The sequence below is a fragment of the Tyto alba genome, unplaced genomic scaffold, assembly GCF_018691265.1.
Source record: "Tyto alba isolate M040663 unplaced genomic scaffold, T.alba_DEE_v4.0 Super-Scaffold_41, whole genome shotgun sequence".
Lineage (NCBI taxonomy): Eukaryota > Metazoa > Chordata > Aves > Strigiformes > Tytonidae > Tyto > Tyto alba.
In genome coordinates, this window is record NW_024881317.1 from 13,954,733 (window position 1) to 13,979,912 (window position 25,180).

The 25,180-nt window shown below is 36.7% G+C and overlaps 1 protein-coding gene across 12 annotated transcripts in view; it reads right to left on the minus strand.

Moving 5' to 3' along the window:
• Positions 1–6: 6 nt before the first annotated feature.
• MYO5A (myosin VA) overlaps positions 7–25,180 on the minus strand; it is a 101,688-nt gene continuing 76,514 nt past the window's right edge. For 3 of the 12 annotated variants that reach the window (XM_042804278.1, XM_032982958.2, XM_009962687.3), the window contains 15 exons: positions 23,468–23,611; positions 22,683–22,736; positions 21,761–21,988; positions 20,635–20,643; positions 18,876–18,976; positions 16,121–16,319; positions 12,392–12,485; positions 10,153–10,299; positions 9,605–9,759; positions 8,457–8,546; positions 7,579–7,729; positions 6,692–6,974; positions 5,683–5,857; positions 4,247–4,327; positions 7–3,353 (listed from right to left, as the gene is read on the minus strand). In XM_042804278.1, coding sequence (XP_042660212.1) covers positions 3,201–3,353; positions 4,247–4,327; positions 5,683–5,857; positions 6,692–6,974; positions 7,579–7,729; positions 8,457–8,546; positions 9,605–9,759; positions 10,153–10,299; positions 12,392–12,485; positions 16,121–16,319; positions 18,876–18,976; positions 20,635–20,643; positions 21,761–21,988; positions 22,683–22,736; positions 23,468–23,611 — 2,064 coding nt within the window. In that variant the 3' untranslated portion in view covers positions 7–3,200. Of the gene's footprint in view, positions 3,354–4,246; positions 4,328–5,682; positions 5,858–6,691; positions 6,975–7,578; positions 7,730–8,456; positions 8,547–9,604; positions 9,760–10,152; positions 10,300–12,391; positions 12,486–14,458; positions 14,534–16,120; positions 16,320–18,231; positions 18,313–18,875; positions 18,977–20,634; positions 20,644–21,760; positions 21,989–22,682; positions 22,737–23,467; positions 23,615–25,180 lie in introns of all 12 variants that reach the window. The other 9 variants (XM_042804276.1, XM_032982954.2, XM_042804277.1 and 6 more) reach the window with 6 other exon arrangements.

A 25,180-nucleotide genomic window follows, 5' to 3' on the forward strand; every position in this document is an offset into this window, starting at 1 on the left:
CAAATCTTACAGTTGTATTTTTATTTGGACATATTCCAGTGATAGCTATTAGGCTACAGTTTTTATGATGCATACATTTACTAAGTACAACATCAGACACTACAACAGATCAGAGCTCAGGTCATTCTGACAATGTTTTGGTTTTCATCTATGTACTGTAGTGGCATTGAGTGAAAACCCGTGTTTAAAGGCTTTTATTTATCACATGAAGTATCAGCATCTTAAAAAACCAAGTGTTTACTCATAGTTTTTGTACGATCTCTGAAATGTGTTCAGTTTAAATCACAAATTACATAGACCTTCAAATTGCAAATGCTGGTGTTTCCAAGTTGGGAACAAATGTTATTGGAGATCAACCCACTTTTCAACATTGAAGTTGATCCTATTTTTTTCCTGTAATACATAGAATAGATTAATCATATTTAATGGACTTAAGTACTTCCACATTCCAACCCAGATTGAAGTCTGAGAAGCAATTTTTCAAAATTTAGATAGAAGACTGTGTCCTAAACATCAGAATAAAATGATCACTGGAATAAAAATACACCAAACTGAATGAGGTAATTATTGTGCAAAATCTCTATAATAACTGTATATAATTCTAAGGGGTCATTGACAATATTTTTCCAGCATCCGATAAAATCTATCATAGCAATAGATAATAAATTAAAATATAAAAGATATGTCCACCGTAAAAGAGCATAACAATGATTCAAACCAAATAAAAAAGGTGTTAAAATAATTCTGAATTCTATTCCATGGTTAAAGAGATATTAATCCTAAGGTGAAAGATATATTATACACGGACACTAAAATTTTACTTCTGAAAAGTGCATGTAAAATACTTTCATGTAAAATGTTAGATGAATTACCAATTACACATCTATTCCAACCGAAAAATATTTTCCTTAAAACATGTCAAGCAGCATATACTTTTAATGTGATATAAAAGTAATACCAGTCAAACAACTGAGTTTAAGGATAATACCTATAAATTACTAACCACTACTTTTTTTAAGGAAACAAGATACAGTAAGGCTTTTTACAGGTAAACAAACTTAAAAAAATAAACAAAAATACATTTAGGCATACATTTTAGTACACTAATGTTTAAGTAGTGGATACAGTTCCTGATCTAGGGTATGAACATACTGTAGTGCCAATTGTTTGTTTTTCAATAGGAGAAAAAATTTGTAGGTCAGCACGTTCTCACATACTTTCTTTCCTAACCTTACTACTGGATGTGAAGGCTTTCACATTACATTCTCACAAATACAGTACCCCTAACAGTCTGAAAACTACATTATACCTTATCTGGAGCCACTTAACAGTAGCCGTAGTTTCAGAAGGTAAGTAACATTGGAAAAAAGAGTGTTTGGTATACCATGCACAGGAAAGCAATCTAAATCATTTAGCAAAGATCATTCAAAACATTTATACAATGCAGCATGGAATTTCTGGCATGATCCATCAAAGATAATATTGGGCATACACATTTGAAAATAAGATGACATGAGCATCTTAAAATGATACTGAAAAACTTAGGTTGTCTTTACTACCAATTTTAGCAATCCCACAAACAGCATATCTACCTCTTAAGTAAAGCATAACTGAAATGTTTCAGTCTGCTTAACAGAAATATTTTTTTCCTGTGAGTTGCCGGCAAACAAGTTAGTACCAAACAGTCTAACAGTGTACCTCTAGATTATTTCTCAGTATTTTAAAAGAAATTAATGTTAATGCTAAATTGCTGATTATTGTAATACATAAAAAATATTGCACAATGCAGTTGAGTAATGTGTGTGGCTTTTTTTTTTACATGTATATTTGAGCCATATACCACAAACTATCTGTTTTAAAGTTCAGAATTGGAACCTTAAGCAAGGCTTCTGCGCTTACATTGCACATTGTGAAATGTGAATTCTATATAGCAGATCCAAGATGTGTGAGACAGAAAAATATTTCCAGTAAGATGTGCAATATCCAAAATTCAGTTTCTCATTATGCACTCTGGAACTCCAACCATTAAATCAGCATGAATCATAGTCAAATGACAGCATCATAGTCAAAACCTACTTAACATTCTTGTTAGTCAGCCTTTTAAGGAATGAGAGCCTTGGGCTACTGCAGAAATTTTCTAGTAAAGTTTTTCAAATTCCAGTATGAAGGAATAATTTTTTTTTTTTTTTTTTGAAGTGGCAACAAAACAAAGAGATAATACTCAATATACACACTGTCATCTCTGGGGTCTACAAACAAAGGACAACATTAGACAGACTACAAAACCTAAATAAATACTAAAATCATTATTAACTTCTGATCATTTGCTTCAAGATTCTGTATTTTTAGTTAACTACTTTTAAAAATAACTAAACATGTAATTTCCAGTGTGCTACTTGTGCTTAGTTACCATTTTCCTCTACAGGTGTTATTGGATACCATTTGCAAAAAATCCAGTTAAAATAACAGGCTGCATCAGACTAAATAAGGTTGACAAGAAAAAATGAAATATGTTATTTTTAGTGCTTAGTGTGATACTGTCATACATTTAAAAGAACACAATATGCAGCAGCGATTTTGTATGTGTGGTAAACCACAGTACTAACAAATGAACACCTAAATTATAGCATATAGTGAGCTATAAGACTTATCACTAGAATTTACGTCAAACTGACATAAATAGGGAAGTGGTTTAAGAAATAATTTTATATATTGCCAGTTTCTCCATTCCAGTTTTTACAAATTAAATGTAACAGGCTCCCAAGTGACTGTGTATGCTACTACAAAATGCCTTACTTTCAAGACTTCCATGTTCAGGACTGGGACTGTCTCTGTTGGTCCCTGCCTATAAGAAGATTACATATGGAGTTTCATTTACACTATTTAAATATGTTACTAAAGATCTAAAAATGTCTCTAGACAGCTGAAGACACACATTTTTGTCCCAGCCCGATTTCCATATTCTGGAAACGTATGAATCAGTGATGTCCTCATAAATGCAATGACTGAACACAAATGGACATCTTTCTATTAGCCTTCAATCTGTGGTGCTGTTAGGTAGTTTTCCAGCTACTTTTACTACAGATCTGGGCATATATAGACTGTTTAGAAAATGTGTTTGCAGTGGTTCACTATGTTTTAACGGGTAAAGATACCAAGCAACCGATTCTCCATCAAACACTGAGGGTACATCGTTGGGATCAGACACGTGATATGAAGCCCAGGCCCAAGCTGGCTGGGATCTGAATGGTTTCTAATGCCAGAGAAGATGGATTAAATGGAAAAGTAACAGGAAAGATGTGTTTAGCATCCATGAGCAACTGAGGAGAGTCCTTCCTGTCTCGAAGACGCATCTGCAAAGATAAGAAAGTGATTACATTAGCATTTAGCCACTTCATAGATAATAATCATCTTGCAAAGAGGTAGTATTTCACCTGTGCTTACAGAAACACGTGTGTGTACAGACACACACTCCATGCTAACTTGACCCGACACATTTGCAACAGTTGTGCTGTTAACCTGTAGTTACTTTCACCATTTTTGGTTCTGCATATTTTCCCCTTAAAATGCAATCTGAATATACTTAGATCCCCTGCAGAAGGAAGAATTTGTCCACTATCTGGTAACTGCATCTTTTCAGTAAATGGAATTATAGTTTTATCTCAGTTCTACCTTCCAAAACTCCCTTATCCTGCTAGTAATGTAATTCAATTTCTAACAGACCAGAAAGATCATCTTTGTTTCTTTTATTTTTCTCTACTGGCTGCTTTTCCTTGGAGTTTTCAAAACGTTTCATTTTCATCAATATATCTAAAATTTGAAGGGCTGAATGAAGAATTTTGTCATGAACATAGGCCTTAGTTTTCAAAGCAGTTGGAACTTCTCATGCAGACACAGGTCTGATAAAAGTAAATTTGCATATATAAATGTTACCACTTGAAAAGCTGGCATGCAAGTGTGTTTTCATACACAAAGATGTATTAGCACAAAAGCCTCACACCTTCCAAAAATCTCATACACACTGACAGGGAAACTAACATTTGCATGCAAGTCTGGAGACAGTAAATTGTGATTGCTTAAAATTTGAAGGCTGACATCACCTTGTCAGCATAGCTAAAAAACAGTAGCTAAAAAGCCTACATTACTTCAGATTCCTGAATATATTTCAGGACACGAGCTATTTTGGCTCATCAGGGGGTTTCTTAGAAATAGTCAAATGATTTTTGATGAAAAGATATAGCCATACCTGTATTGTACGTATAAATGATACCAGGACTCTCTCTTCGAACTCATTAACTGGAGTATACAAATTCAGAACTTTTACAATCTGTGAAGAAGAACAACCATTCTTAGGTTCATTTTACTGATGAATTAACAGCTGCATTCATGGTCACTAATAATACACTTTTAAAATTAACTATTTTAAAAAGAAAATTCTTTACAAGTATTTGTTATTTTTTTGCTTTATTGATTCATACGGAATTCCATCACCTGCTTAATGCTACGTTATATGACAGCCTCCTTCAGAATGTGTGTTCTTTGGAGGCAGAAACTTGTAAAATTTCTACATGTGTGTGGAAAAATCCCAGACTATGGAAAAATCAGATTATAAGTAACTGACTGTGATCCTACACTCCCTGGAAACACGCTGCATTTCCCACCCTAGTTTTGACCCTATAACTATGAATTTCTGTAACTTCCATTCAAGTGAGTCTGATGACTTCACTGTTTTTCAAGAGAGTGAGCTATTTGTCTGAAACTAGGGCTAAAACCACCAAAGGAAAGGACTTGGTAACAAAGATAATAATAATATAGGTTAAACTTGTAAAACTTATAGAAAATTATTTGTTTTTTACATAACTCTCTTTTAAAAAGAACACAACACCTTTTAACAAAGATAAAACACTTGAAGCATGTGGAATTCTAACTTCTTATTTCAGTACAAAACTAACAGACTTTCCAGCAATGTGAATTACTAAATCAAAATGGCTGTATCAGCGGAACTGCTAGTGCTTACACCATTGTGAAGAAATGGAGAAATCTCTTCCTTTACCTGATGGGAATGTTCAGTAATCATCAAAGATGCTTCAATACATTTATTTCTGTACAAGCTCTATGGAAATGTAGCATGGTTAAAAAAAAAGTGCAACTTCTCTGTACAAAATCTAAGCTTTCATACATAGAGGTCTTCAGCTGTTTACTGAGGTACACATGGTTCAGACTTCTGAGGCCAATGGGTACAGTAACTTAACACTTTTGTTTGCAGACTCTGAGACAACAGCTCTGTGTGAATTGTCCATTAACTTAATTGAATACTAACTCTGACAACAGAGAGATCATTTCCTAGCACCATAGGCAGAGCTGTCTGGAGTACAGAGACGTCTTTGAGTGAATAGTTTTCTCTAAGGATTTTCACAAACTGAGAGACTGTGTATATACTACACACTGCACAATCTGTTGAGCTTCATCTCATTTGTTCAAAGCTTATCTTGAACATCAGACCTCAAAAAGGTCTGGTCCTTTTTTTATCCCTCCAACTTAATCTGTTTTAGTTGTACTGATGCAAAGTGAAATAAGAAATCTTTGATCCATGTGCAACAGCAGTGCAGGCAGGCATGGCAAACACCAGCAGAGCAGAGAACTGCTCAAAAGTGACAGCAGAACAGACGAGAGTTTGCTTACCTGGGCAGTAGTCAGTGCATTGCACATTGAACAAATGGCTTCTGCATCTTCATCCGTTTTCTTTTTCACTTGCAACAACTGTGCAGCCTGGATGAGGGGTTCCAGTGTTTCTTTAGCTCCACTATTCATCAAATTTTTATCACGTAGCCATTCTTCCAGCTGACTCACATTGTATCTGTACAAGCGAGGTAAGAGTATCAAGACATTAATGCTTGATTATGGCTAAATCAAAAGCACGTGCAATTTCTCTTTTCCAGCGTTTCTTCTTTCTCCTTACATGTTTTTCCTTCACACTGGTCATTTCTTGTAATTTTGTCTTCATACTGTTTCCTTCTGATTAAGGCAGGAAATTCTGAGTTTTGAAACAGTTAGAAACTATGGTCAAAGACTTCCAGTAACTAGCTTTTCCCATTTGCTTCTGTTCCTATTAATTGCAGGAATGGGATAAGAGGAAAGGCAAATGAGATTTTGTCTGTGCAAACGTGTAGTGAGACTTTTCAAGGTTACCTGAGGACTGGAATGCCTTGGCTAAATTTCCTGGCATATGCCAGTAGAATGCACTGGACACCTGATGCCAAATGCAGGAATAGAATAAGATGGCTTTACTACAGGATGCAGCAAACTATAGTGTGGATGAACACAGCAGGTATCGACTGAACAACCAGAATAAAAAGAATGCAGCATGCATGTTCGCTATTCTTCTCTAAAAGCTGAGAAAGCAACTACCAGCATTTCACCTACAGTTCTGATTCCTACTTAATTATAAAATACTTTTCTTTTGCTTCTACCACGTTTCCTTGAAAGCCAGGTAGGATTTGGCCTAAGTTAACCAAGTTCTTTTTAACTGAACCTCATAAAATCAGTGTAACAGCATCTGCAGCTGTTTGTACAGAAAAATAAATATTCAAAATGTATCTGCTATTCCATCAAAATTATGTTCATCAGTGTCAAGAGTTCACTAAGATTTCCAGTAGCACATTCAAGAAAAGTATAACATGAGCTCTCCCACCTTATCTGCATTCCTTTGCTCCACGAGCACATGTCCTTGCGCAGGAGAAGATTATTAAGTGTTACAGCCCCAATGATGTAGAACATCTGCTTGACAACCTGTTTGATCAGCTCTGGATCCATCCCGTGCTGACACATCACTGAATGGAAAGAGTTCAGCTGCCGAATAATGGAGTCCAAAGTGTAGGTTCCTTCATCAGCAATGCTGGATGTTCTCTTCCGCAGCCCTGTTGGTTTCACCCCTGAGACACCTTGGATAGTTTCATGCTCCAGCATTCCCGAAACTGTATTTGATTGACAATATTATAATGACTGAAAATTGTCAATATGCAAGCATATTGTGCAAGACAACAGAAGTTAGTATTTACACAGAAAGAGCAGGATGGGCTTTCTGCTAGCCAAACTTTACCATAATTTTCAGCAATTCTGTGTCCCACTATGTTCTGCAAAATCTAAGCTTACAGGGTTTTTACAGAGATTCCAGCGTATGTGTTTGAAATTAAGGTCTAACTCTAGCTCAGCAAAATACGTTTTAATTATGAGTGCTCATGTAATTAAAGTCTAATTTTTCCATGGGATATTTCCCAACAGGGTAACAAATGTCAGACTGTCGAAAACATTTCTTCCTGTAAATGCATGATTTATGACAAGCATGAATAAGGTACATTGATTTATTCTGTCACTTCCAGAAGAACCAGCCACAATTTAGTTTTTTCTCTAATCCAGCCTGTGCAGTGTAGTCCCTGTCATCTATAAACAGAATACCACAAGAACTATTCATGAAACTGCACTGGTTAGAAAGAAATATAAGATACAGTGTATTACCACCATCACACTTTTGCTTTTGGTACTACAGTGTGAAGTTTAAGGAATTCGACTTTGTCTTACCAATCATTGGTTGCAGAATGTTTTCCAACACTCGGACGAGTTGTTGATAGATCTGAATAGCCAAGTCACTCAGCACTTGTCTGTATTCAGCTAAATCAAAATTAGTGAGGCAGTGTTCATTTTGACGAGGTGTATTATGCTTCATAAACCCCTGAATTCATAAAATAACAGAAACAAATGCTTCAATGGAATTACACAAAACCAGTATTGATATTTTTTCATGCAACTGACAAATAATGCTTTCAGAATAATAGTCACAGCCCCTCAAAACTTTAATTTGGAAGTTCTTCTGATTGAAGCTAATGCTAAGACTTGCTTTTCAATTATGACTTGTGCCACATCCACTTCCTCGCCTTGCAAATTCAAATATCTGACACAGGAACAAACTCTGCCAACTTTCTGGCAGGTAAGAGACCCTTCTCTCCCACTCCAGCATGGGCATTCTCACCTAGCTATTTATTTACAGTCATAATCCCAATTCAGTAGGAAGAAGAAATTAGGCATACCACAGACTCCAAACATAAATTGGTCTGCCATACTATGGTTAAAGGGCTTCATACGGCCTTTTTCATAGTAATTGCAGTGAATCATTACTAAGCAACATAATGGTTGCAGCCAGATCCCTCTACTTAGTCTGAGCTGGCACTTTCAGGAGCACAATGCCATCTAGTCTCTGGGCCCACAGCCTGCAGTAAAGGGAAGCTGGTTCAAATCTTATCTCCTTGTGCTTTCCACTGATGTCACCTCCATCATTCCAAAAAGTGTAGCTGGTTTAAAAGACTTGGACTAGATTTTGAGATATTACAGGAATTTCTTAAAGATTAGTGCTGACAATAGTATCGTGGGGCAAAAGAAACCAGAGTAAGCTCACTGCTTACCTCTTCTCCACTATATTGCTTCAAACAGTGTAAAAATCGGCAGGTGTTAGACAGCCAGAACGACACTGTTTCGAAGTCATCACCTCTTTTCTGAAGACAAAACCAAACACAAATAGTATTTTGACAACATACCATTAACTACCCTCCCTGTTTTCTGTAAGGTTTTTCAGAAACTTTCAAAATATGATTTCCTTCACAGATACAATATTTCCGTGTTTTACAGACTCATTGTAACTGCTCTGTGCAGAAATCACAGGGCAGTGTGATTGCATTCCCAAAACACTCATTCAGTGGCGCAGTGACTTGTGAAGAGCCCAACACAGAGGATGGGAATGATGCAGAGCCAGCAGGAGGAGCAGAGAACAATGTAGTTTACATCAATGTCACTTACATCATAACAATTTTGACAGCCTGATATGAAAAATAAATAAACCAAAAGCGCCTTCTTGCCAAAGAACATAGAGTCTAGTATATGCTATCTGAGTAATTAAAATTTCTAGAGCTCTGTAGCATGCATCCCATTTACTTAAATATGTCCAAAAGTTTCTATGAATATCAAAGCTCCTAATGGATTGTTTACTAAACATTTTTCCAAAACATGTAGTTTGGTTAAATGCTTGGGTTTTGAGTACATCTGCTTTATTTAAAAACTATAAAACTCCATGAAGCATAGTTATGTCTTAATATTGCTTTCAAGATACCCTCTGGAGTAAATTCTACTAGCGAACTCATTGCAAAGACTTTTGGCAGTAACATATTATCATCAATGTAAACTGTAGGTGAAGCAAATGAGGAAATCTGTGAAACAAAACTGCAAATTAAACATTTTAATTAAGTATTCTGGATTACAAAATCTCACTATGCAAATTTTGACCATATCCAAAGTTCTACAGGCATGGCTTCAGAGGACAAAGTCTATTCAAAATAAAAAGAAGGTAGTTCTTTTTCCACTAATTCAAACCATCTGTTGCATTGTGTGGATAAAGCGCTATCACTATCATTTGCAGCTTGTTAACAACTTTTTGTAGCTCTGGTGAGAGGACTTTACTGATCAGAAATCCAGAGCCAATTCATTCCTCACTCCTCTAACATAAAATCAAAAGCAAAATTTAAATTAACATTTTCCTAAACCAAGCAGACTAACTAACCTTCAACACTTTTTTGATGCCATTGATAGTGGAAGTCAACAACGACCGCACTTTTTGGTCATCGTTAAGGTAATCCGCATGGCGTACACACATGAACAAAATATATGCTGGTAGTCCTGGAATCAGGTTGACAGCTACCCCACGTGGTTTCAGCTCTTGGGAAAAACAAACACACATTGTTTTCTTAAGTATGAAGCTATTGGAAGGTGTTATATGTGGTGATTGCAACCTCCCCAGTTAATTGTACATACATATCTATATATGGCCAGTGAAAATTAAGAGTAAAACTAAGAAGAACCACTTGCTTGGTAAAATATCAGAACAGAATAAAACATAACTGCCTGCTAAAAAATATGCAGACACATTAATATGTATTATACTCATTGGAAAGGATAATTAGATTACAATAGACTTTTAGGAATTTTAGATAAACCGAACACTATTAAATCCAAAATAAGCTATTCATTTCATAATGAAAATTCTGTGTTCTTACTCATTTTTCAATGTGTGTGGGAGTAGAGAAGGCCACAAATGAGGAAGATGCTTACCTAAAATAAGATTCTTGACAAGTTTTTGTTCATCCTCCTTCTTATATTCTAACATCCCTTGGAAGTCCTTTTCTTTCCGTGGAATGTTAACTGGACGAATAGGTTCATCGATGATTTGTCCAGGTGATATGTTCTCCATCTGGCCCACTTTAGAAGGGAAATTAAAAGAAATAATACAATTTAGTATAGTATGATACAATACAATATAATATAAAACAGAGATAAGATGAACATATCTTGCGGTGGCATTCTTCCGTTGAAGAAGAGTGGAAGTGTGTGAATGGCATCCATTAATGAGCACTTAGTGTTGATTTCCTGGATTTTATCATATAAAAGCACAAAGGCAGAGCCACAGCTGTTAATCAAGTCCAGAATAATACTGCAAGGGTCACTGTTAATTGTTCTGCAAAATGCCAGTATTTTTCAAGCTTGATGTTTGTTACCTACTGTGGTAGGTCTACCTCAAACAGCAGGCAAGCACCCACACACCTACACTGGCTCAGCTCCCCCCAGCCATCCAGCAGGACAGGGGAGAGAATAGTAAAAGCAAAAGTGAAAAAACTTGTTGCTCGAGATAAAGGCAGTTTAACAGGTGAAGGAAAGAGCGGGAGGAAAAGCAAAGCAAAGGCAGTCACTCACGCCTCCACCCCAGGGGGACGGATGCCTGGCCAGCCTCCACACAACAGCCACCTTCTACGCAAAAAGCCCCTCTCCTGGCTCCCGACGTTAGGTGGTATGGAATATGGAATATCCCTCTGGCCAGCTCAGGTCAGCTGCCCCAGCTCTGTGCCTTCCCACCCCCCAGCTTACTCACTGAGGGGGCGGAGTGGGAAAAAGGAGAAGACCTTGACACTGTTCAAGCTCTGTTCAGCAACAGCCAAAACACCAGTGTGTTACCAACACTGGTTTAGCCACAAATCCAAAACACAGCAAGGTACAGGCTGCTATGAAGAAACTTAACGCCATCCCAGCCAGACCTACTACATCTTTCTAAGTTAATTAGATAATAAACACAGACTAAACTATGTTTTCAGAAACATTTTCCCACTGTATTTTGTATGAATACTCCTGTGATCCTGTCCACAGTAGTAACTAAACGATATTGAAAGACTTTTTAAAAACATCCTTAATTTGAATAACATTTCAAAAGGATATATGAAAGATCCGCCTTGTTGCATACAGCGCCTCACAGTATCACACTGAACCCCTACACTCCATTTGATTAGGCTGCACTTTTGTTTTTTGAAAAGCAAAACCTGGCTTCATCCCATGAAAACTACATCCTCTTCTCACAACCCTCCTAATTGCATGCAATCTCTAGAAACTATTGCACATCCTGTAAGTGTGCTAAATGTGTGCACCTGTCAAATTGCATAGAAAATGAAGAAATCCAAACTGGAGCTCAAGGAGAGCTGCCACTACCTAAAGGATAATACCCACTTGCTAATCCAGGTTTAACTTGATATCACTGTTCTTTTCAAACACTGAAAACTACAGTCACTAATTTCAGTCTTAGTACCCAATAAAATAACTCATTAGGCAGTGGGCTTGTTTCTGGAGGAAGCAGATGACCATAAAAAGCTTCTAAAAGATTAGGACCAGGATTATTTAAAAACAAATTCATACTTCAACTTTATAATAATATTAATAGCTTTTAGCAATTAAAATTACTTTACATAGGCAGAGACATACTACACTCTCAGTCTCACCAGTCCTAAGATCCTAAGGCAACTCACTCTAACACTCATAAAAATAAAATTAGCTTAATCTGTATCTCAGCATTCTCATATTCAAGTTTGGCCAGCAGCTCTGAAAGAAAACCTCAAGCAGAGAAAGACAGTCTCAGCATTCTTGGCTCCACTGATGTAAAAATTCACAAAGGAAAACTGGGTGAATTATTTCTGCCTGGTTCTTATTTAGTATTGCTTTTGTCTTCATAAAAACAAATACTGTCTTTGAGCACCCAAACAGTCCAGGTAATATTCCTTTATATTTTACTGATTTTTGCCTTCAGAGAAATATCAATCTCCTATTACTCATTGCTTCAAAATATGAAAAATATTCTAAAGGTTTATTAAGGAACAGACAGAGATCCTAGTGCATCTCCTGTTTCTGGAATCAACTAACAGAGGCTAATGCTGATGAAGACCTCATGCCCTCCTGACTGTTAAAACAGATGGATATGATGACAACAGGATCACAAAAAAATCTTTCTCTTCCCCTCAAAATATACAAGTACCTTCAAGTTCACCAATCTTCTTAGCAAATACTTTCAACTGTTTCTTTAACTTGCGAACAGTTTTGTCTTGCTTTTCAAGCTGCTCCATTAAATCCTGTAAATTAAAATGAGAGAAATATTAAGATATGAGAAAGTGCTGTAATGTATGACAGACAAAATCAGTGCTGTTAGAATTACAAGGTGGTGAGGAAAGCTGAACTGTGGTGCCATCCTCTGGCCGAGGTTTGCAAGCTGGTACACTGCCTACAACACAAGCCAAATATTGCAAATATTATTAAGTTAAGTGCAGCATGACAAAGGCAAAGCTCTTAGGCAGGTATATTCTGCAAACATTCAGAACTAGGTCAGTTCGTACAGCAGAAGACATTTTGCTGCAAACACAACTCCCTAATGCTTCCTCCCTGCTCTAACAAGTGCTTTGTGGAAATAATTTTCTTTATTATTTAACAGCTAGCCTGTATTTCTGCATCATTTATTCATGCCTTCAGGACTGACTCATTATTCAGACCTACCCATTTTATAAGACTACAAGAGAGAGATCTGCAGAAGGACTATAACTTGCACTCAAATTTACCAAAAATCATCAAACATCCAAACACACAAATTTACTTGTAAGTCTCTGTCATTTCCCCTATCACTTGCTGTCACCACATTTCCTTAGACTGACACTGGGGTCTTACATCTTTTTATTCTGTACCTGAACAACTCCTAGTACCTGAAAGTCCTGCTCTTGCAAGAAAGCTGTATTTTTCTTTCAAAGCAACACTCCCCAGAAATTTATCTTTGAATAATTCTGTGACCTATGGTAGTATATTCATGAAATAATCATGTAATTAAAAAAGGGGAAGTCTTTCTAAAGGAAGCAAAACCTCAAGCTCAAAACCCCTAAAAGGCATTCCAGGTTAAGGGCCTGAAAGCAGCTTAAAAGAAAAATGCTCTTTTGTAAGTGTGATTCATCATGGTACTGATAAGAACATATGGGACCATGAGGTCCTTGCATCAAAAGCATCATATGGGAAACTACACCTTTCCCAAAAGTATTGAGAAGTATTAGTGTAGCATTGGCAACAAATTTGAGTTAGGCACAACATTGCTTTCAATCATGTAATAAAGAGTTTAAAGCCTAATACAATATACTGGAGCAGTAAGTTATTAGGCCTGTTGAAAGAAGAGAATCAAGGCCATGCTTCATATTCAGTGTTCAATATTGTAAAACAAGTCCTGTTAATAACACAATATACTTATCATCAAATATAACAATTTCTACTGAAATTAGTTAAAAAAATATATACATGTTAGTCCAACAGACTGTTTTGAAAATATCAGTAAAGGGATATGATTTCTAAACAACAGATATGTGAGGAGGAAAACAAGTTCTATGATTCCTCTAAACAAACTGAATAGATTTCACATCTCATTAAGATTTGGAATCTCATAAATTCTACTCTTTCAAGATTACATATGGTGCTATCTCAAATTGTTACTTTTAATTATTATGGAAATATAGTGTCATTTCCAATGTTATCCTTCAGATTTTGCATTTTTGAAAAATATTAAAAGGTTATGTATTTTGATTCTGATAGATGTATTCATTCCAGAAGTCAGCACTGTAAATACATCTACGAACAAATTCAGGTGAAGACTGGGCTACTCACAAATGCAGGCATTATTCACCTTCATAAATATCTTTATGGTCAGGCCTCTATTTTGCTGAACTGAATATAAATGTATCAAAGTTTCAAAGCAAAGAGGGGTTCTGAAAATTTAGTATCTTTTGTATCATGTACCTCTTTTTCAGGGCAGTATTAAGTAGTATTCAAAAAGAAATGGCTTTGGTCACAGTGCAAGACTTGTATTAGTAACAAAACTGTGCATCAAAAAGACACAGATTACACAGAGGACACTAAGACTAACAAAAAAAGCAGTGAGGGAAGTAATTGGCATCGTGAAGCTCTCTGCAGGGGATTTCCTTTAAAAGGGGAAAAGGGAGGCAGCCTGGTTTTCAATTAGTGCTCCAGAAATAGCAAACAAGACAACAAAGAAACAGGATTCATGTGATCTACATACAATCATCCGTTTGTAAAGTGAAATCCGGTACGATTGATACTTCTTGGGATCATCTGCATACAACTCCTCATAAAACTGTAAAAATAGGTACAGGATTGTTTTTCCCCTGCTTTTGAGACACTGATACTTCAGTAAGCACTATATAAATGAAATCAGATTAAAACAAGATCAAGAATTTCTAATTTTCAGGTAGCCTAGTCCTTAGTTTTGGTGTTCACTCCAGCCTCTTCCAGAGAGAAGCTGATGTAGATGAGTTGCAGAACAGTCATCTCTTTTAAAAATGGGCAGTACTAATACTGTGAAAGCCTGGAATATAACCTTTGTGAGAACCTGGACAGGGCGTTTTCTTATGCTAATCAAGATGGGATTGCAGTGAATACTGCAGTTCTAGTATCACAGCTGGAAAGCCTGTAAATTATTTCCTCTCCAGGGCTAGGAGTGGAAAAGAAGCATACTCTCAACTTGGAGTGGACTTGCAACGTTCAAACATCAGAAGTGAAATACTAAGGAACGAGCCTGTATTTAACAAGTAAAATTACATTCACTGTATTTGAAAATAGAGCAAGCTCCTCTGGGATGTAATTACATGACTGTGTGTTGTCTTGGGAACACAGAATGTGATGAGTAGGTCTCCTGGGGGAAAAAAAAAGGCTAAAAATCGTAACATATGACTAAGCAGCAGGAGGGAGCTATCAGAGATGGAAACATTCACCATTTACCTTTGTCAGTGGGAGAGAGCTGCTGCTGAGGCAAACTTACACTTTGAATCAGTTTTTGAAGATCTGTTTACTGAATTATCTGTTGCTTTCCTCAAAACCTTTGGTACTAAGACAAGAGCCCAACAATGATAACTTCTACATAACTTCTATAACATTCATGAGCAGGAAAGACTACACCTTGGCTTGTTTAGAGGAAGCAATGACACTCAGAGCTAGGATTTTTCCTCTGAAGTAGCATGGTTCCCTTTACCAATAAACAGTGATAAGCCAACAATATTCCAACACAGGCCTCTCTGGAAAATTTCCCCAGAATTGAACTAGCCTGCATATGATGAACATACTCCTTTGCAGGGAAAGGTAAGAAGTTTCACCTGATCTTTCCTTCATACAAAAATATTGTGCAGTAAACAAATACCAATTATTAGCTAAGTGACTTCTAACCAAGTTTCTTTTTCTGGAACTATTTCTTTCTTCAAAACATACTGAATAGCTGGAGCTCATAACACAGAGGGTTATCTGTGTAGCTTCAGGCAGGGAGGAGGGAAATGGGAAGAAAAGTGACATTAAATAATTGAAAAACTACATCAGGGTTTTTCAACAAAATAAACTAATATATTTCAGAGGAAACACCACTTATTGGCACTAATGTTTTTTATCAGTTCCCTGGATATCAATCATTCTATTTAGCAATGATTAAACTCATCAGTTGAAAGCTGGAATCCACAAGCCTTCTCCATGCCACAAACTTTGAACAAATTCCCTGAAACGTTATTACTTCATCGGCAGTCATAAGTCTCTCTCTCCCATTAGCTTACCTACAAAAAACCCCACTGCACTCATGCAGTTTTTTGCAGGAGGTTGCCATCTGAAAACTGATAAGAATTTACAGGTGCAACAAGTCTGGAAGTCCCCTAGACTGCTCCTGCAGCATCATTTCCCTTACCAAGTTCTCATTAGTCAGCCGCGTGATCTCATGCTGTAGACTGGCTTCAATGCGGGCCTCTGGAGGCAGCTGCAGATTCTGTGCTAGGAGCTGCTGCTGGCGATTGTTTTCTTCCTTCAGACTTTGGATCTCACCTCGCAGCGATTCCAGTTCATTCTCGTGGCTCTTCTTCTGTGACTGAAGCTGAGACTCCAGAAGCCTGAAGAAGTTGAGCAACAGTTGCGTGAACACACTCAGAAAGTTACATCCCCAGTTCTCAGAGGGAGTGTAAAGCTTTAGCTGCCGCTCAGGAACAATTAGCCATGGCTTGCAAAGGAAAATGAAAAAGGCAGAGTACTCTTTAAACCCTTCAGTGTGCCTTCTAATTAAATTAAGCTTGCATGATCAAAAAGTGGAGAGAAACTAATTGTGACACTGTTTTGCATCTCCTTTGTGATTGAACTCATACTGTGTATGGTGTCACTGAGAACATGTGGCAATAAATGCAATGCTAAATCTTCACCGATTGTCACTGCTTTTAAAGGGGCTTTAAAGAGGTTTTACCTCTAATCAAATCAAACTGTGTAGGATGAAGAAAACACTGTGTTCACTTAAGCTAGGACTTTGCAATATTAATGAAGGAAAATCTTAGAGTGAAATGTTCAGCCAGAAACCATTCAATTGCAAATGCACATAAATAATCTTTATTGTTACATTAAAACCAACATTTTACAGAGGGTTCTCATTAGTGCACAAAAGGTTAACAACAGAACCAAGCTCAGGACTGGGATCCAGGACCTCTATTTTATCCTCACCACTGACTCACTCTTTCCCCTTGGGCACATCACATCTCAAATTCTTCTCATGTGAAATGGGGATAACACATACCAGCCTCCTTCCGAGCAGTGCTGTGGGGATCTACTCCTGTCCAAGTGCTCTGATTCATCATTTCTTACATTCACACACACAGGAAATGACACTACTAGTGACTACTAGTGTTCAATTAGACAATCTTTCAGGGTTTAAATATGCATAAGGCAGGCACATTAATTAGTAACTAGACTGATCAAGCACAGAAGAGCAAATAGTCATTTACCTGCCTTGCTCTGCCATTTAATATAAAGCTTCTTGTCTCTAGAGTGCTAGGACAAGAAGCAAGAGGCGCAAACACTCTCACATCCTGCTCTGCAGAACACTTGCTCTTAAGTTAGCTCTTGGCAGGCTTACAAAACAATGTTAGGTCTAGAATTTGTTAGCACAAGAAAAGGAAAGACTTTAGTTAGTAGCATTCATTGCAAAACACCTCCTTCTGTAGCTACTGTTACCAAATGTGTATATTGAAGATGATCAGCACTGCTGATCTATTGAATTAGTTGCCAGTGCAGGACTAGGAACCATTTTGGAAGTCTGGGACACAGCTATGGATATGAGGCCCAGATGCGCCCACAGAGTCAGAACTGCATTTCCTAACAAGGTGAATCTCACCCATTACATGACCAGCATGCAGTCCTTGCAGCGATTGCAGTGACTGCACTGAGGCTTGAACGGCACCAAGATTAACTAAAGATTACTTCTGTTTGTTGGTTATTTTGTGTCTTACATTTTGAATCTGGCACTGAAAGACGTGGGAGAAAAATGTTCAATTTACTGAAGTTGAGTCACAACAATGAGAGTAAACCCCGTAACTATTTGAAAGTTAAGAGTACGCTAAAGCTACTCAAACAATAGTTTTATCATTACTAAAATTATTGTACTTCTTTAGGCTGAAAAACTGTAAGGGACATTAATTTTGATACCTAACATAAAGGCAGACAAATAATACACAGCTACAAATCTTTTCCAGTTGTGGAGCTCCTGGTATTGTACAGTCTATTTTTGTGCAGGTTTTCATATGAATTACATATTAGTTGCTGTGCCATCTTAACTTTTTAAATTATAAAACTGGACAAGTAGAAAGGTTTGGGGACTAAGTTTGAAGAAACTCTTTAATTTGTATAGTATGTGATGAATTTTTTTCTAACTGTTAAAGCAATAGAAATACTGTAGCTAAAGCAAACCCATAGCAAGGGGCACAGTTAGCTAGAAAAGAAGATGCAAATGAAGAAAAAAACCATTCTGAGAAGTCTGGTAACCTGTTGGCTTGTTTTAACCCTTCATAAACCAGCCAAAGTTCTCCGTCCTCATTCAGCATATGATAGTCCTGGGGAGATTGCCTTTCAAGAAGAGTGTTTAAAAAAAATACAAGAGAGATACATGATGGTGATGAGATGACATGTTAAGGACACACTAAATTATGTTAACACACTAAATTACAGTTACTATAAGAGAGACACAAAAAATGCTGTAAAACAACTTAGCAAATTACTTCTCTTGTTTATACATATTTCTTCTTAATGACGAAATTCAGTTACAGGTGTTAGCCCAACTGGCTACAGCATTTCATGCTGTTACAGTAAATGTATTATGACAAACTATTGTGACCACTACTGGACAAAAGGTAACAAACCAGCATGGGAATGGCACCCAGTTTGAGTAATGTAGCAATTAAAGGCTAAGAAGGTAAATCCCAGAAGCTTGAGTTCGCATTTCCCCATTATTTCCTAATCCTTTCAAATACTGCATACAGCAATTTTACTTATCAAATCACATTATAACCCCAACTGTAAGTGTTCTCTAAGTATCTAGACTTACATGGATGGAACTTACTGAATATGATATACATAGTGTGTCACAGCAGACACCAAGTGATCACAGATTAAAAAAAGAGAACTTGTACCTGTTTGTTTCCTTCAGTCCAATATATGCCTGTGCTATTTCTCCTTTGTCTTTCATCTTCTGTACATCCTCCAAGAGGATTGTAGAATCTGTCATGGTATTCTGGAAAAAGAATTATGATTTCCAGGGTAAATTTAACAAAGTAATTGTTCTTTGAATCCATGTTTTTGTCACTTTATCCATGTGAAACACTAATCCTTGAGTAGTCACATTAAAATTAGCATGGGAACCTGAGCAGGAGGTTGGTCCATAATTTCTATGTCCATTTGGTGTATCATTTAAAATAAATGCATGCAACATGGTCAGAGATCAGTCTGTCTAATAAGCAGGTACATGTGTTAACCTCTTAATTTGTTCATCATGTAAAAGAAATAAAATAAATTTCCTGAAAATGTGAATTTACATTTTATTTCAAATTACCAGGAACAGCTGCTAATACTGAAACTGAAGAAGCATATTTTTGCAAGCTTAATTCTATTAATATTTCTTAAACACAGCATTACATGTAGTCTTTCAAGTCTCTTAAATAAGGTCTATTCTTCATTTCATGTATTTTAAGCACTCTGGCAAAGAAGGAAATAATTTACAAGAGCTTGAGGTTTTTTAAGTCAGATATCATAATACCATTTTGTTTCAGTTTTCAATGTTTGCTATTGCACTTTTGCTTTTTCTTCAGTAAAACTTGAAATACTTAACAGATGTTTACAGTCACTCAGCCAGTCTGATCTGAGTCATTGCTGTGGAATAATTACAGTGGAAACACAAGACTTAATGAACGTAAGAGATGGAATTCTGACTTTTTTGACTTTCAAAACTATCAAATGCTATTTTCCTGAGTAAAATTTTGCAAAGTATTTACAATAACAACTTTGTGAACATAAATTTTGGAGCCTAGGTCTCATGCCTAGTATGGTTCGTGCTCTCTAACATGAAAACCAGTAAAATATAAGAGCTCCTCAAAGAATTATTCCCAACATCCTTATGAGATCTTTGTGATTTTTCTACTATTATTTTATCAGTAAAACTGCTGTATCTCACCTGCCAATCTATCAAGCTTTCGCAGTCAGAAAAATATTTATTATTTTTGTGCTGATGGAAAGAAATGCTAATTACTCTTATATCTTCAGGAATACCCTACCTGCTGTAGTTGCAATATGTAAATTAACAACCTTCATTTAGAGCCAGTTCAGTTTCTCATACTCCTAAATACTATGTGTTCAGCTGTATTTTCTAATCAAACATTCAGAAATTCCTATTTAGTATCTACAGATCACAACGTGAATCCTCAATGTTTGCTGCATGCCAAGGATAAAAAACACTGTGAAGTAAGGTAGTTCATACCATAGGCTTTTTTAGGGGTGAAATAAATGGATTTTGCAAGTTAAGAGAGATCTGATTCCTGAATCACAGTGCTGCTTTTACTCTTCAAACACACTCAGAAAAATACACCGATTGAGCTGACTAGATCAATTCCTTAACCTTTCCTTTCATGTTCAGGTAACCATAAACCAACAGTTCAAAACTGTTAAATCCGCTTGTTTTGAAGTAACTTGTTCCCTTGCACGGAGCAGGAGGATGAGGACACAGGGGACATAGGATAATGAGAAAGGTTTTTCAGTAAGAACAAAGAAACGTGCAAGAACAACTTCAAATACATGTAGGTTACTTATGAGAGGCAGGGAAATGACAGCTCAAGAACTGTTGAGGGTTTTTTTAGCATTTAAGAGTTCTGGTTTATAACTGTAGAAGAAAATATGTACCTTATCCTCCTGGCAATCAAATCGGTAGGCAAGAAAGAAGAAAAACAAATCATTAAAAAAAAAAAATCTGTGTTGCAGCTGTCCAACCTAACAAGCAGAAGCTATCTGCAAACTGGCCGTTAGCCATCCCACAGGTCACCTTCATATTTCCCTCATACTCATAACTGCTGTAAAATCAACACTTGCATCCCACCATTGCTGGGAATAAGTTATTCAAGGATTTACTAGTCAAGTATTTCTTTACAATGTTCTAAGTATTACAGTGAAATTAGTTTTGTTTTCTTTATAATTAATCATTTAAAACAAGATATGTACACATTCACACATCACAGACTTTCAATTTATTTAGGACAAATATCAACATAACTTTGCAGTAGCAAAGGGAAGATGATGTATCTGTTCATTCCTTGCTACGGTTATGAAACAATAGATAGCTCAGTTCAGTAGAAATGACTAGTTCCTGGATTTACATTATACTTTTTTAGGTTGACTGACTTATTTTCAAATATATTACTTCCCTAAGTATCTCATTAGAATTAGAGCTTTTAAGAAGATATGCATTTCAGTGGTTGTAATCTACTCTTCTTAACAAAACCACATAGTACCTATTAAGCAATAATATGGAATTTAGATATCTTTATAGGTCATTGTTATGAAATGTTATTGATTTGCAATCACCTATGACCACACATAGATTTAGAAGAAATTGTTCCTTGTACCTCCTACTGAACTATTAATTAAAAAGAATTCCTGAGAACTACTGTAAATTTTCAAGTCAAACTACATGTTCACTACAGAAATGAGACTGCTTCAAGTGAGAATTATTTCTGCACTGTTAAAGGAGTGTGGGGAGATCCTGGCCAGACCATTGGTATCTGCCAGTCTGGTGTGATCAGTACAATATTTTTACATGAATGTTGGTAGACAAACCCAAAACTGGTTTATTAATAGAATCTCCCAATTCAGACTGCTGCAATTTCTGCACTTTCAGATCAGTGGATTACGTTTAGAAAGGCTTCCAAACTAGACCATCTTTTTCTGCTTTTTTCAAGCACACCATTAAATAAAGCATGTCAGTGATGCAGTGTAACTTTACTACACAGTGCGTCGGCTGGCTATTATTTACCTTGGGTTGAATAGCCTCTTTCTGGCTAACAAGCTGAGACCTCAAGATGAGGACTTCTTCCTTGCGTACTTCAAGCTCTTCACTTACTGAAGTCAGTTGATCCAGGAGGACTCTATAAGCAGGGGCACCAGGAGCAGTTACCTCTGGAGATCGCGTTTCTGTGAGGGCCTTCTGCAGCTCATTCAACTCATTCTTCAGCTTTTTATTCTCAGATTCAAGTTCTTGACGCTGCAAGAAATAGGGACAATTTTGTCACCCAGCAGCATTCCAACGTGCCTATAAACCACAGGTACAAAACTATGGATAGAAATAGTTAAAAACTGAGCAACAAATCAATCTCTCCCGTGTCCCTGGCCTCTTGACTACAGTGAATAGTGCCTGGGAGGATTTCACTAACAGGGCTAACCTTTTGCCTGAAGTGCAAAATCAGAACACATACACATGAATCATACAGATTTGATGGGAAAAAAATTACCGATCTTTTGTCCCTCTTATTCTCCCCTTAACAAAAAAAATAAATTTAGCATTGAACAGTGGTCAGCAAGCTAAGAAGATTCTGCATCATTTAGTGATATTAGGAAATATTTTTAGTTTTACTGTTCTAAGGCATGCATTAATTTTAAAAATGTGTTTGGAAAAGAGATCTACATTTATCACTGTATTTTTGCCCAAATTAACTTGCAAACTGTACTAAGTGTTTCAAGTCTCCCTGTTTTAGGGGATCTTTTCTTCTGCAGTCCCAGCCACACATTCTACACCTCAAAAAGGGCAATCCTACAATAAAATTACTGCTGGGGAAATTTTGTTCTAGTTTCTTCAGATGATATTCTGAAACAGGAAGACTGACTTAATTTTCCATGCCAGCACATACAATTGGTGGCAATATGCTCACTAGAAACAGAGACGGCCTTTGTAGACTTACCTTGAGTGACTCATATTCCAACTCTGCACCTCTTATTGGAGGCCTTTCCTCCTCCTATGAAAGAATACAGATAAGTGTGAAAAATAAAAATCCAATCCTTTCTATTCTTTAATTTAGATGAGGCAGGAAAAGGAAAGGGAGCTGAAATTATTTTCCTATAATACTGGAAAACAGTCATTCTGGTACCACTGAGTGCTTTAGTTTGAATATTGACACTGTCCCCTTTGATTTACTCACGACACATAATTGTTTAATATAAATAAAATCATGTACAAATTACACTACTCTCACTGGTAATGAAACAGAGCAGGATGAATCCCAGGATGCTCAAGAAATTGCCCAGACTGTTTTCATATTTTTATAAGCACTTAAGGAGAACAATACAGAGTAAAATTTCAAATAAAATCTGCTAGACATGTCTAATCCCAGTGCTTTGGTTCCTTATCCTGGTCGAAACACTTCTTATTCTGCATAAAATGAAAAATTTCTCATTCTCTCCATCATTTAAGTAGATTTTTATATTGCTATTCCTTAAACAGGTTTGTTTTTTTTTTTTTAAGCGAAGTCCTAAGCACTTTTTGTTCCTGTTAACTTCCATCTCAAGGACCTTGGAAAACTAAATAATCAGTCCCTAGTACTAAGCACCAGACATAAAATCTGTCATTAAATAAGCCAAGTACTAGAGGAAGATAAGGATTTAGTGAAAGCCAGTCAGCATTCACACAGCTACTATTTCAAAAGGGATAACTCTGGTGTCAGCATTTAATCAGTTAGGAGGAGTCCACCTTCGCTTTCGCCCGGAGAGCCTGTTCTTCCTTTCTGTCCAGTTCATCCTGCAGGGATTGCTTTTCCTGCTCCAGCTCCGTAACCCGTTTCTGCAGCTTGAGGAACAGAGACATATCCAGTGGTGCCTTTTTCTCGCTTGGTTCCTGCTTTAGAAAGAACAGAAGAAAGTCAGGAAGTATTCCCTTCCACATCACAAGGAAGCACTACAGTGAGTAAAGACGGGGAACAGACTGGGGAAAGAAAGGAACACAGAGATGTTACTTGATTCGAGAGTTGACTACTGGCATCTAAAATATTTTATCAGCTATCAAACGCTCTTTTAGAAAAGGATCTACTAGTATAAAATGTATCTAAGCTTAAAGCCTAGCAAAAGAAAGCACTAGAGGCTATCTAGCAGACAGGAGGTCTATAATTAAGCGTACCTTTTATTCTTATTTGTTTGAAGGGGGAAAGGAGAAAAAAGAAAGTCTGTGGTTAGACTCACCTGGAAACAACTATAAATAGAGGCTTTTTTTTTTTTTTTTTAAGTTTTAAATTATTTCTACATTAAGTTCTTCAGCTACAGAGAAATCTCTGCTGATTGTAGATTTACGGGTTAATTTAGTGGGATGTGACATAAATAGGTACCAGAAGATATATTTTTATGTTTTTTTCCTTTTATTATTCCAATTATACATCCTGTTCTAGGCCTAATCCACTAGCCTTCTCACTATTTTCTGGGCAAGGACCAGCGTTTGTAATCTGAAGGTGCATCAGAAATTGTCCATCAGCCATTTTGTACTTTATGTAGCAAAAAGATCGAAGCATTTACTGTGAAGTGCACCATAAAATTTTGAAGCCTAGAAAGGGAACTAGAAAATTAATATTAATGACTGTAGCAGACAAGCAAGCACAGCTATTTCTACTTCATTTCCTTTTACTGTTGAGGGGAGGAGTCATAAACCACACCAACCGCTCGGGAAAAAGAAAGTAGACTTTGAGTTTTCTGACTTTACTGGTTTGTATTGAGATGGACTATTTTTTAATGTGGTTTTGTATCATTAATCTATACTGTTAGTCTAGAGTCAAACTGGAGTTTGAAATCTTAAGGGGCTGAACAAATACAGTTTTAATCTTCTCAGTAATGCATTTATTCACACTCTTGCGTGACTTAATTTTTTTCATTTATATTTTAAAAATCAAACCTGGCTCTGGAACAGCAATTCAGTAAGTCTGTTAGCCAGAGGAAAAGATGACATTTGGGTCATATGTGAAATCCAGTCACATGTAGTTGCACTGTCCTCTTCCTGATTATCCATGAAAGTAAGGGCATCTTTCTGAAACAATTACTCAAGGTAAAAAATACAAGTGGGAAGGCAAATTATGGAAGAGTCTGCATAGAATATGTGTCAACATTAATGTGTCAGGGTATTTGCATCCGTAGTAGAAAATAATTTTCTGTGGGGGCTTTCAAAAACACAGCCTGTAAAAAGCAACTGCAGAGATAACTAACAGACAGTGAGCAAATGGAGTGAGCTGTGCAATGGCTCACAGTTAAGAAGATCTCTAGAATGCATAGGAAAAGCTCTGCATCTGCAAACTGCTGACGGTCTGACCACCAAGCTGACAGCTCTCTGCCATGTTAGCAGTCCCACTTCTTCAGGAGGGGCCAAAAGGGGGAGCTACCTTGGAAAATACTAAGAATGGCTTGGAGTTGCATGACAAATTATTCG